At 33.1% G+C, this 12,938-nt stretch overlaps 2 protein-coding genes across 3 annotated transcripts in view; one reads left to right on the forward strand and one right to left on the reverse strand.

The window, feature by feature from the left end:
* The window catches only part of LOC106310646 (rho GDP-dissociation inhibitor 1-like), a 29,340-nt gene extending 28,118 nt beyond the window's left edge, over positions 1-1,222 (reverse strand). The window contains exon 1 of one of the 2 annotated variants that reach the window (XM_013747870.1): positions 1,026-1,222. In XM_013747870.1, the coding sequence (XP_013603324.1) occupies positions 1,026-1,075 (50 nt within the window). In that variant the 5' untranslated portion in view covers positions 1,076-1,222. Of the gene's footprint in view, positions 1-1,022 lie in introns of both variants that reach the window. The other variant, XM_013747871.1, reaches the window with a different exon arrangement.
* A 5,326-nt stretch (positions 1,223-6,548) lies between these two features.
* LOC106308238 (major latex allergen Hev b 5-like) lies at positions 6,549-7,350 on the forward strand. Its single transcript, XM_013745381.1, has 2 exons — positions 6,549-6,667; positions 6,794-7,350. The coding sequence occupies exons 1-2, from the start codon at positions 6,653-6,655 to the stop codon at positions 7,199-7,201; spliced, it is 423 nt and encodes a 140-aa protein (XP_013600835.1). The 5' UTR covers positions 6,549-6,652; the 3' UTR covers positions 7,202-7,350.
* Positions 7,351-12,938: the final 5,588 nt, after the last annotated feature.

Here is a 12,938-nt window from a genome sequence, read left to right on the forward strand (position 1 = left end):
CCCTGAGGCAGGCTGGACATCACTCATCAAGTTTCTATCACTAATCATGTGATGGCTTGCTCCTGAATCTATAATGATAGGTTTAGGGTCAAGAGAGTGTGTACCAGCCTTCTTGAATGAGATAAAGGCTTGGATAAGGGAATGTAGGTCACTCATGGTTGCTGGACCATCAGTGTTGGCTGCACTATCAGTACTTCTCCATGTTCCTTCTTCATTTGAACCACCAATGACAGATGAATACATGGTTCGACCTTGAATCGATGGATGCTCAAACTCTTTGATTACATTCCTGGCTTGATTCAAGTCACTTCTTCTTGGCATATTGTGGTTCTTATGTTGTTCCTTAGCCTTCTTGTACTCTGGAAACAACACCATGTTGGAGTTCTCCCTCATGGAGAGATATGGACCAGTGGACAATAGATTGTTCCTACTGATTTTGAGATAAACTGGACTTTGAAGAAGCTTTTCCTGATATGGTTGAAGCTTTTCCTGATATGGTTGAAGCTTTCATGAGTTCCAAAGAATAAGGTACTCCTCTATCTTGAGTTCTGGTGAGGTTCTTTCCTTTTGAAAGACCTTTGGACCAGTGGATAAAAGGATGTATCCAACAGATTTTGAAGATAATCTGAGAAAGAAAGAAATAAATTTGCGAAAGCTTTTGTGAGTTTCAGGAGCTTAATGCTCTGATACCTTGTTAGAATGAGAGAATTATTGAGAGTTTATTTATGGAGAATGAAGAACATGAAGAACATAGAGAGAGAGAAAGTAGATCTCAAGATATAAGAGAAAGAAGGAGAGAATAGTTTCCTTCATTTAATTGTGGATCTGGATACAAGTATTTAAAGACAAGTGACCTCAGTACACAATATAATAAAATATCTTCTTCTCTCTTCTTCTTCTCTTCAATAAAATTGAGCTTATAAAACCTTATAAAACCTTATAAAAACTTTATAAAACCTTATAAGTCTGACAATTTAATTCTCAAGTCTGGCAACTTATTTCTGCTTCATGTCAACAGTCCCATTGGCTCTTCTGAAGACTTTTCTATTTTCTTGTCCTCATCTTTCAAACCCATCTTTGTTTTCCTGATCCGTATTGGTTCTCTGATTTAAATCTGATCCTAGAAACCGTTGGGTTTTGATTCGATATGATTTCCTGGAGATGGTTATATATATGCAACCTGGTTTAATGAGATGACAACAAAAAAACTTCAAAAAGAACAAAAGCCAGAAAGAATAAAGAGAGTCGTTTAATTAAAGGGTTTGTTTGTTATGATGCGAAGAAAATAACAAGATGAAGAAAAAGAGAATTAAAAGATAGACAATGAAAGAGAAGCGTTTGGTGTTTTTTGTTGATGAATGTTTAAATATAGGGTTTGGAGAATAGGTCGTGTGGAGATATATACATGCATGCAAGTACATCTCAATATACACACTCACGTCAAGAGGTTGGTCTCATAGAGACGACAAAAAACTAATGGTACTTATTATTCCTACCACTGGGCCTGAGCATTTTAACCTGGACCCGAAGACCCGAACCAGAACCGACCTAAAAATATCCGACCCGGAACCGGACCAAAAATTTACAAGTACCTTTTGGGTCTAAATTTTTTTTACCTGAAAGAACCGGAACCGAAAAGGAACCGACCCGAATAGACCCGGACCCGAAAAGAACCGACCCGAATAGACCCGATCCCATAAAAACCGATTTGTACCCGACTTAAAAACATGTATATCTAAAACTATGATGTTTTTGTGTTCTATTTTATATATATTATTTTATGATTTAGTTGAAATATCTTTTGTTAACAACATTTGTTATTATTTTTTAACATTTTTAAAGTAATATAAAGCTTTAAAATGTAAAATTTAGAGTTTTAAAATGTTTTATTTGAATTATTAATAGTTTTATTTAAGTTGTTTTATAAAATTTTAGATATATATGACAAATATTCAACTAAAGTTGATGTAATTGAGTATATCATGTCTTTTTCAGATCCTAAATACCCGAACCCGACCCGGATCCGATATGGACCCGAAAAATTACGGATATTTTATGGGTATTTTAATTATAGACCCGAACCGACCCGAACCCGAACCGAAAATTTCTAAGTACCTATTGAGTCTAAATATTTAGGACCCGAAAAGATCCGGACCCGAAAAGAACCAGTCCGAACCCGATCCGAAGACCCGAACGCCGAGGCCTACCTACCACATCCGAGTTTGATACTCATCTTGCTTCTAGACTCTAGTTACTATGTGAATATCGAAGTCAGGCCAAATATTTTTTTGAGCATTTTCTGATTCAGGAAAAATAGGAACCTTTCCAACCGACACTTCTAAACGCTTCCCTAGTTTAATTTAAAAAGAGATACCCAAAAACGTTCATCACCGTCAAGCTCCAAGTGCCAACAATTTGATAGCAAAAAGATTCTCTTCCCTTTTTTAAAAAAATATGAAGAGATTTTCTTCTTCCGAAACCAACCCTACAATATGAGTAAAAAAAAATCTACAGTAATATGAATCCTCTACCGTCAGATTAGACACTCTTTCTGAATCAACGGTGATATATGTAAAAAAAAAAACAAAAAAAAAAACAGATATACATCCTTCAGTTTGTTCGGCTTTAGCGTCACACATGTTCAAGACATGGAACGTTTAATCATAACTGGGACAACAAAAGTGAATTATTTACAACTCTTTTAGATTTACATTACAAATATTTATCAATCACGTCTAAAAAGATTCCGTTTTATTTTTCAATACATCTTTAGTTTTCTAAAACATCTTATTATAAAGTGAGTGATCTTGTGATAAGTATGTGTTAATTTAAAGCTAAATTCAAAAAAAAAAGTATGTGTTAATTTACTGATCTTATTGTTCCTAATATATGATGTCATATGTCTTTTTTTTTTGTAAAGCATGATGTCATATGTCTACTCTCTCTTTTTTCCCCCCCTCTACCCAAAATTTCTGATCACGTAACATCATCCTTGTGCATTATTGGTGGGTGCGTTACTAGTTATGTTCATTATCAAACAAAACTATACAATAAATGGGACCCACTAATGGGCCATCTTCTTACCGTCCAACCCTTTTTACCAGCTTTTCTGCTGGCCATCTTTTACAGATCATGCGAGTACGTGGCCTGTTTCCTCTATTTTCTTCTTTTAGTGAAGGAAACAAAAATTATCTTAATGCCAATTTGCTCGATATATTTGCAAAACGAAAACCTAAATATAGATAGTACATTCTAAAACCCAACATAGTCGATAAATTAATTACTGACTTTATTTCATGAATTCTATAAACTTTTTATTTTTATTTACAAAGTTAGTATTCTACTATTCTGACATTATGTTGATAGAAAGATTAAAGGGTTAGTAGCCATCCAAACATAACTTAAAATTATTGCATCTTAAATATCGATGCTTCGTTTAAAATGGGCACAATTAAAAGAACAATCTAATCTACACGCTACACCACACCACACGACTCGACTAAAATTAAACATCCAAGAGCTCCTAAAGAGTTAATATCAATAGTTTACAAAAAAGGTTCGTATATTGTAGAGTTCAAACGTCACACCTAGTGAATAGAACAGTGATCATTGTTAATGCACTGATGCTAGAGTAAAATGCAGAAATAAACAAGACACAAGTTTTTTTCTTTTCGAATTTACTAGAACAAGAAAGTTTTACACCAATCTTTTTTATTACAAGAATCCTTTAGGATTACCCCAATCCTAAGCTAAAACTCACCCTAAAGCCTAGACTTTTGTTTATCAGAATTTTCCCGACCCCGAGCTAAACTCCCTCTGAATCTAGACTTCAATCTTCCAACTCCTCGGAAGTACTTCACCAACTACGTCAGCACCTAGCGCAGTGCAGTGACACCAAATGCTTGATCACACAAGCACAAAACAGTGATCTTTCGACTTTTTCTTTTTCCAGAGACAACTCTCTTCATAGAGGCACGTCCTCCATGTATACATAACCAGAACTTGCTCTCCAAGTTCTTCCAAAAGCAACTTAAGCAACTTTCCTTTTTCTCCCAAGGAATAACTCTCTTGCCTTTTTCTCTTCAAGTAATATCTATTACACTTAATGTAAATCTTCCAATAAACATATTGCTTCTTCTCCAAGCTTAACAAGCCCACATACATCACAACATACGAACTTCAACCAAGCCCATCTTCATGACACACGCATATACTACCTCATGTAGTACTTCACGAACTGATACAAAATATACATCTTCAATCTCCCCCTTTTTTACTATGCATGTGAACTCATCACCTCTGGATAGAAAAGCCACGTCTTCAATCTCCCCCTATGAGTCACATCATGGTCAAAAACTAACATGAAGATCCATATCCTCCAAAGTGAGGAGGAAATCCCATTCCACCATCTCCATAGTGATCAAATCTCCTAGACCACGTATTTCTGAGCCCAAATCCTTGAACAGACTTGACACAATCACGCCGCATATGCCCTTGAACTCCACAAGAATAACATATAGGTCCATGATACCTTATACCATAAGCTTGTTCCATCTGGTTCTTCTCCCTCAATAACTTAAAACACCTTGGCCTAATGTTTCCAACAACATCACAGTGATGACAAACAGGCCGAAACCTTTGTTGAGATCCACTCTTCAATCCAAAAACTCTCTCTGGAGCAGTCGCCGTATCAATGAGCACCAGCCTGTCGTGCTTCTTCTTCTTTCTCTGAAGCATACTTAAGAGCTTCAGCAACTTGAGCTTCTAGCTTGGCTTTCTCCTTAGCCAAATCTGAATTCGTCTCAACCAGCTTGAGCCAATGCTCATACATCTTTTCATAATTCCCAGAAAGATCAAAGGTTCCACCTTCATCATCACTTCCAGCATCATCATCACCTCCACATGAAGACCCTGACACAGACGCTGAAGCTGATCCCACTGCAGATTCCGTCTTAGAACCAGACATAAAGGTTGTCAACGCCACAATACTCTTTAGCTCCTCACCATAATCAGATTCACTTTTAGAATCACTCTTGGTGACTGTCTTCTTCTTCCGCTTCTGCAGATTTGCACACTCATCAGCTACATGCCCAAAACCTTTGCATTCATGGCACTGTAGAACCTTTAGAGAATCACAAAATCTCTCTCTTCTTTCTTTCTCCTTCATGTTATCATCAACCATGAACCCCATAAAAGATTTGTTTCGTCCATTCCATGAGAAACGCTTCTTGAAAGGCAACTTAGCTCTCTCCATCAATCCTCAAGATCTACTTGAAACTCTTGTCCTTCTTCTTGAACCAGTTTCTGTCCTCACCCTTATGATCTCACCAGTAACTTAGGTGACCCGCTCTGATACCAATTGTTAATGCAGTGAGGCCAGAGTAACATGCAGAAATAAACAAGACACAAGTTTTTCTCTTTTCGAATTCACTAGAACAAGAAAGTCTTACACCAATCTTTTCTATTACAAGAATCCTTTAGGATTACCCCAATCCTAAGCTAAAACTCACCCTAGAGCCTATACTTTTGTTTATCAGAATTTTCCCGACCCCGAGCTAAACTCCCCCTGAATCTAGACTTCAATCTTCCAACTCCTCGGAAGTACTTCACCAACTACGTCAGCACCTAGCGCAGTGCAGTGACACCAAAGGCTTGATCACACAAGCACAAAACAGTGATCTCTTGACTTTTTCTTTTTCCAGAGACAACTCTCTTCATAGAGGCACGTCCTCCATGTATACATAACCAGAACTTGCTCTCTAAGTTCTTCCAAAAGCAACTTAAGCAACTTTCATTTTTCTCCCAAGGAATAACTCTCTTGCATTTTTCTCTTCAAGTAATATCCATTACACTTAATGTAAATCTTCCAATAAACATATTGCTTCTTCTCCAAGCTTAACAAGCCCACATACATCACAACATACGAACTTCAACCAAGCCCATCTTCATCACACACGCATATACTACCTCATGTAGTACTTCACGAACTGATACAGAATATACATCTTCAATCATTTGGCTAATCAATAGAATAAAGATGCTTCTCCAGGCATTAATCAATGCAAGTTTGACTGCTACCTAAAAGGAGTTTAAGTTAACCTGATACTGTAAGTTGTAACGTTCCATTTAATAAAATCTCAACATTAACGTGGAAGGTTCATTGTAACGTTCACCGAGTCACAGAAGAAGAAAACAGACACTTTTCAAAGTATTCTATTACATATAAATAATTTAAATAGAATTCAAGTTCTTTTTTTTTTGAACAACCAAATTATCATTGAAGAAACTAGTCTATAAAAACAGAGAGGAATTATTTTTTTTTGTATTAGAAAAGAATTACAACTTGAGGAGTCATGGTTAAGTGATAATTAATGAGGTTCTATATATGTAAAATAGTACATAAGTTCTTTTATATAGGAGAAAGATGCTTTCATGTGCAATATTCATCATGTTTCTTTAATGACAATGTTGACAACTAAAAAATGTAATTTTGAAATATATTTTGTTTTAAAAATATTAGTATAAAGCATTTGGTTCTACTATAAATAGATCTTCTCTTGATCAAAGCTCTTCACTCACCAAAGCATTAGATACATTTTACTTCTCTTCTTTTTCTCTTTATATCTGTCATCTTTAGCTTTGTCATATCGAAATGGCCACTGTTGAGGTATGATATTAAGTTATATGAATATATACTCAGATTCTAAATTTCTATATATAATTAATTTTCCATGTTGGTGTTAGTTAGATTTGATTTACTCTTTAATTACTAAGTGTGTACCTTTGCTTCCAGGTTGAACAAGTGATTGCTCCAGTAGCAGAGAACGTTGAGGTACCAGCAAATGCAGTGGAGGAGCCAGACGTAGAGACCAAACAACCCGAAGAAGTCGTCGCCACGACAGACTCTGCTGCTGCTCCAGCCGCCCTAAAAGAACAAGAAGCCGAAGCCGAAGCACCAGTCGTAGAAACGAGCAAAGAAGTGGTTGTGGAAGAGGCAGAGAAAAAAGATGAAGAAACAGAAGAGCCAAAGGTAGAAGAGAAAGAAGAGAAGACGGAAGCTCCGGTGGCTGTGGAGGAGGCAAAGATAGAAGAGAAGGAGGAGGTGACTGAAACTCCGGCGGTTGTGGAGGAGAAGGAGAAGACTGAGGCTGAGGAAGTTGTGGCTGCTGGGGAAGTCGCCGCCGAGAAGGCCGAGGAGTAAAGAGGAAGAAACAATATATGACCTTCTTTGGTCTCATTTCGTTGTTAAAAAGAAGATTCTTCACAAAATTTCATAAGTATTTTCTATCGTTTGTTATGATGAAATGATATTTGGTTATGATGAAATGATATATTTTGGGAGTTTTGATGGTTGTTAATAGCTACATTGTTTACATGATTGGTCGTAGCTACAAAGTACAAATCAAAATTAACCCAAAAGAGTACAAACTAAGAACATGGATTACTAAAATCGTTTCAGTTTGCGTTTGCTATATGAAAAAAACTGTTATTTAATTTAATTTAATTTATGCAGCATTAATAAGTTTTTTTCATACAATATTTTTACGTAGTGGCGTTTACGTTTGCGCAACACAATGTCACCTAAGTGTAACTGTGTTTTTTTGCCAATACCTGATACCACTAGACAGTAGACACTAGTTAACCCAATACTTGTCTCCGTGCACAGAGAGAGATCAACAACTTAGAGCATCCAAATCAGTGAACCCCTCTTGGAGTTCAAATTTCTAATTTTTTATTATTAATTTTTTTGTTTGATTTAAAAAAAAAATATCAAACCAATCGCGGGCCACCACGTGTTGTGGGACCCGCGAAACAGTGATGAACTCGCCGAACGCAGGTTCACTGGAGAGAACCGAGAAGAGACAGGTTCATCACTGTTTATTATTTTAATATTTTTGTTTTTTATGGGAATCTGTGTGAACTTCCCATAAGTTCACTAATGGGATGCTCTAGTACTTAATAGTGTTATAGTCATGTTCGGCCCAGTCCATGAAATTGACAGGCGAATTTTTTTAGTTAAGGGTGTGTGCTTTGGGCCTAATTTAGCCAGTTTGCTAAAGCCCACATTAGGTTAAATTAGGTTAAACAATGTCACCAAAAAGCCCACATTGCAATTCTCATGTGATGCCATCAATTATGATGTATGGAGAGAATGAAATCAACTATATATATGCCATTTTTATTACATATATATTTATGTTTAAATTAAAAATTATTTCAAATTAGTTCAACAATGTAGGAAACTGTTACGAATTATTTTAAACAAAAATAATGGCTACGAATTTCAGGTCGCGATGGATACACTATAGAGGTATCATACAACTTTGCTAACTGGTTAAAACCCGAAACCCTAAAATTATATTATTATTACTGTTGAATCTTAGTTGTAGTAACTAGTAAGTGTTGAATTTTTAATGTAATAAACAATGCAAAAATGCAAAAAGTCTGAAAATTCGTGAAACATTACATAAAATGAAAAAAATTAAAGTCACTCCTCTTTCTACCGAATAAATTTGATTAGACTTACTCTATCTGTTAGATTTTAATAGATGGAAATCTTCTGTAATACCGACGCCTTTTGGAGTCCCACATTAAGAGAACCGGGTTTAACTTGAATCTTCACGAACAGTGCATCAAAAGAGATCCTCCGCAGATCTTCTAAGCAATCTCAAGTCTCCTCGCCTTGTATGGGAGAAGCTTTGACCATCAGAAAAGCCCTGCTACAAGCAGTCTCTCGCAGCTACCCCAGCATCTGTATTCACACAGATTCTCAAGTGTTTACACAAGCAATCAACTCTCGCCGGTATACGATAGAGTCTTTCGGAGTTCTCTCTGATATCGACGAGCTTTCTTTTTCTGCATCTTTTCCTTTCGTTAATTGTCGTTTCACTTTCATTTCTATGGCCAACAATGGACTTGCCGATGGGCTTGGTAAGACCTGTCTTGCAGCCCATGTAGCTTGGACTTAAAACTCTTTCAAAACTTTATGAATTAACTTTTATGTTGCTCAAAAAAAGGAGTTTGGCTTTCTTATCTAGTAGATACACACATTATATGAAATATATAGGATTTTTAATGTTAAAACTCTTAAACTAAGTTTCTTTTGGGTGAAACACCTAAACTAAGTATTTAACTAAAAAAACCCTTAAACTAACTTTATTTAATCAATTAAACCCTCGCCGGTCATAATTACCATTATTATCGGTAAATAGTTCAGAGGTTTCTACATTAAGTAAATATAGTTGAGGGGTTTTACCACTAAAAATTAAAAATAATAACATTGTCTAAAATTAGTAACTTTAATTTTCAAAATTAGCATTTTGAAAATTTTCTGTAAATATATGAGTCTGATTTGTTTTAAAATCAACATTTTATATGTATAAATTAAAAATGTAAAAACCTAGAAAATATAACAAAAATTATCTAAAGATTTACCTGTAATAAAAATTATATAAAAGTTAAAAAATGTAAAAAAAACAAGAAAATATAATAAAAACTATATGTTATCTAATAAAAATGTAATAAAAAATCTTTAGATAATTTTTATTATATTGTTTGGTTTTTACATTATTAATTTATACATATATAATGTTGATGTTAAAAACAAATCAAACTCATATATTTATAGAAATTTAAAAAAATGCTAATTTTGAAAATTTAAGTTACTAATTTTTAGATAATGTTATAAAATTTTGTATTTTTTTATTTTTAATGGTAAAATCACTCAGCTATGTTTACTTAATGTAGAAACCCCTAAACTTAAGATTTACCGGTAGTAACGGTAATTATAATCAGCGAGGGTTTAATTCATTAAATAAATTTAGTTTAGGGGTTTATTAGATAAATATTTAGTTTGCGGGTTTTTACAAGAAATAAATTTAGTAGAGGGTTTTAACGTTAAAAATCCAAATATATATTTTTTTTATTGAACGAAAGAAAACAAAGAGAGTTCACGGGGTCAACATATGCATAATGCATCCATATAATTTATAATCGCTCCTAAGGGACCCATCCAACTCTGAATTGACACACTAAGCACCGTGACAAATCTATGATGACACAGATTGTAATGAAGGCCAACTGAACTGAAACTGGAACCTCAAACATTCTTAACATCATTTTTACAATAAATCAAATATGTATATATATTTACAATTGGCAAAAGTATATATATTTACAAATTAGCTCGTATTGATTTATATAACTAATAATTTTGCAACCAATCACATATATAAGCCTTTTAAAAACAAAAAAAAAAAACAATCACATATATAATATAATTACAATTATAATTATTTGACACTTTTAATTTTCTCTTTCGAATGCATGTGGTTTGAGATACGTGGTTTGAGACCATACGTGGTTTGGAATCTTTCAACTTTATTGAATGTAGGGACTAATCTCCCGAAAAAACTAAACAAAACAAAATTACACCTTTTCGAGTCCACTCCCTTTATTCCTAGTCCCATGTGACAACCGAAAGTTATCTTATCACTTACTCTTACTTCTCTCCTTCACTAGATTCTTCTTTCCTGGGAAAGAATCGTATTTGTGTACTGTCGGTCGCTTAGATCTTATATTTGATCGTCATGTGGAATATAATGCATGTGTTCATAATTACAGAAATCACCTTTTGGCTTCAAAATACTGTACATGATTAAACGCCATATAATCCTTGGCGTAACTACATTAGAGCTTGTCATTTTGTTCACAGTGGGTAGCTTTAATTATTTCCAATTTTCATAAGACTACATAGCAAATCATCTTCATTTGTAAAATATTCTTTTAATTATCTCATTCATAAAAATATATTAATATTCTTAATTTTTTTTAGTTTGGTTATTTGATTTTTAAAGTAAAAAAGCAAATTAAATTATTTTGTAGTAAGCAAATGTGTCATACAAATATCTAAAACCTAAAAAAAATCTCAAATGAAAAACTTACCTCATTCTCGTTTTTTATTTTCAATTTTAGTAGATTAAAGTTCCGGAGAAGTTGATGCAATGTTTTGAAACCCGACCCGGACACTGAACCAGACGATTTACCAGGTCATCGGATTATTGGATCGAACGCGGGTGAACCGCGGGTTAGTAAATTAAATAATTTTATTATATAATAATATATTAGCTATGAAAATAAATATATAAAAATTAAAATAAGTATTTTCTAAATATTTTTAAAACATAAAATAATAATTTGGATATGTATAATTTTATGTTTCAAAAACATTTAGATAATACTTAACTCTAGATATATTTTTATTTTCATTTGAAATACAAAATATCGAAAAAGAGTTTCAACTATTTAATTTTTTTAACAAGTTAAGAGTTATGGCATCTAACAAAAATATCAAGACTTAAATTTCATAAATATTTAAATGTTTAATGTGAATAATAAAATTAAACTTCAAATCTAAATAAACCAAAAGTAAAACATCATTGTCATAAATTGTCGATAACAAAAATAAAACTAAAAACCTAACATAAATTTAGAATACAAAACAGTTTCTAAAAGCATAGTTAAAAACTAAACAAAAGGAGTAGAAATTATCAATTGGTTCAACCGGTAACTGGGTTTCGGGTTTTAGTGGGGTTTTACGGATTTTATTGCGTTTTTAAATATTGCGTTTTTCGTAAAACCCAAACCGAATTTATCATGGGTCATCGGATTTACCGGTTCAACCGTAGATCCGAGTCGGGTTTCAAAACACCGAATGACATACTTCCATTTGCAAAATTACAGTTTCCGGTTGTAAATTAATTTATGTATACTTTGTAATCAAACTGTTGTTTTCAAAAAAAAATATCCATGATATATTTTCAATTTGTTTTCCAAATTAGCTTCCAGGATTTCACGAATTTATAGCCGGATGAGTTAGTCATACGTACACATCAGAACGTCTTAATACATTTGTTGTTATACTGATGTGATGATGTTTTTATTTACTCCCTTTATTCCATAAACATAGATGTTTTAGGGGGGGAAATGTTTTACATAGATTTTTTTTTTTGTTTTCTATAAACATTCTATTATTTAATAATAATAAGTTATACATTTCAAATAATTATGTAAGTTTATTGAATTACTAAAAATGAATATTAATAATCACAGAATATGATAATTTTATGGAAAAAAATTAATTAATGTGTGAAAATATGAAAATATCTTTCTAAATGGAGATATTATATTATATGTATTGGTCTGCAGGATATAACTAAATGTATTTAATTTGTAATTTTGTAAACAAGGTATTTAATGCACTTAATGCCATTTTGCCAAAAAAGAAAAGAAAATGCACTGCTTGCCTTAGCATGAAGACAATGGTAATAAGGACGCGGCATTTTAAATACCGGTCGAAACGTCAGGCCCTCCAGACCACAGTTTGAGACAGAGTGTCTTCTAAGATATTTTCTTGTACTCGTGGCGCAAAATAAACTGGCCGCCTTTAACTATAAATAAAGTATTTTGTGTCGACAAGAGTAATTTAATAAATTGCAATGTTTTTTCGTAGTTTTGAAACTGCAAAGTTTTATAGGATTTGATGCTCCCACAGTGATATCCTAATTTTCTGATCATTTATGAAATATGTCCTCTTATATATTAAAACAGAAATCACGACCTTGATTCATGTGTGATTTTTTTTAAAATAGACCTAATGGATATATTCCTATAAAGTCATGTTACATTTAATATCTAATTTTATTATTTAAATTTTGGGCCTACAAGAAATTTTTATTGGGATATCAATAATTGAATTTAAACAATAGATGACCCATTGAATTTATAGATAGTATAAATTAAATAGATATAATTTAATGTTGTAATACTATACCTCTATTTGCTAAATATTTAAACATTTGTCGATGTTAACTTTTAAAATTATATTTTTTAAATAACAAAAATTATATTATCTAACAATGATTAATCTTTACTACCTC

Source organism: Brassica oleracea, chromosome C8 (assembly GCF_000695525.1).
Source record: "Brassica oleracea var. oleracea cultivar TO1000 chromosome C8, BOL, whole genome shotgun sequence".
NCBI classification, from domain to species: domain Eukaryota; kingdom Viridiplantae; phylum Streptophyta; class Magnoliopsida; order Brassicales; family Brassicaceae; genus Brassica; species Brassica oleracea.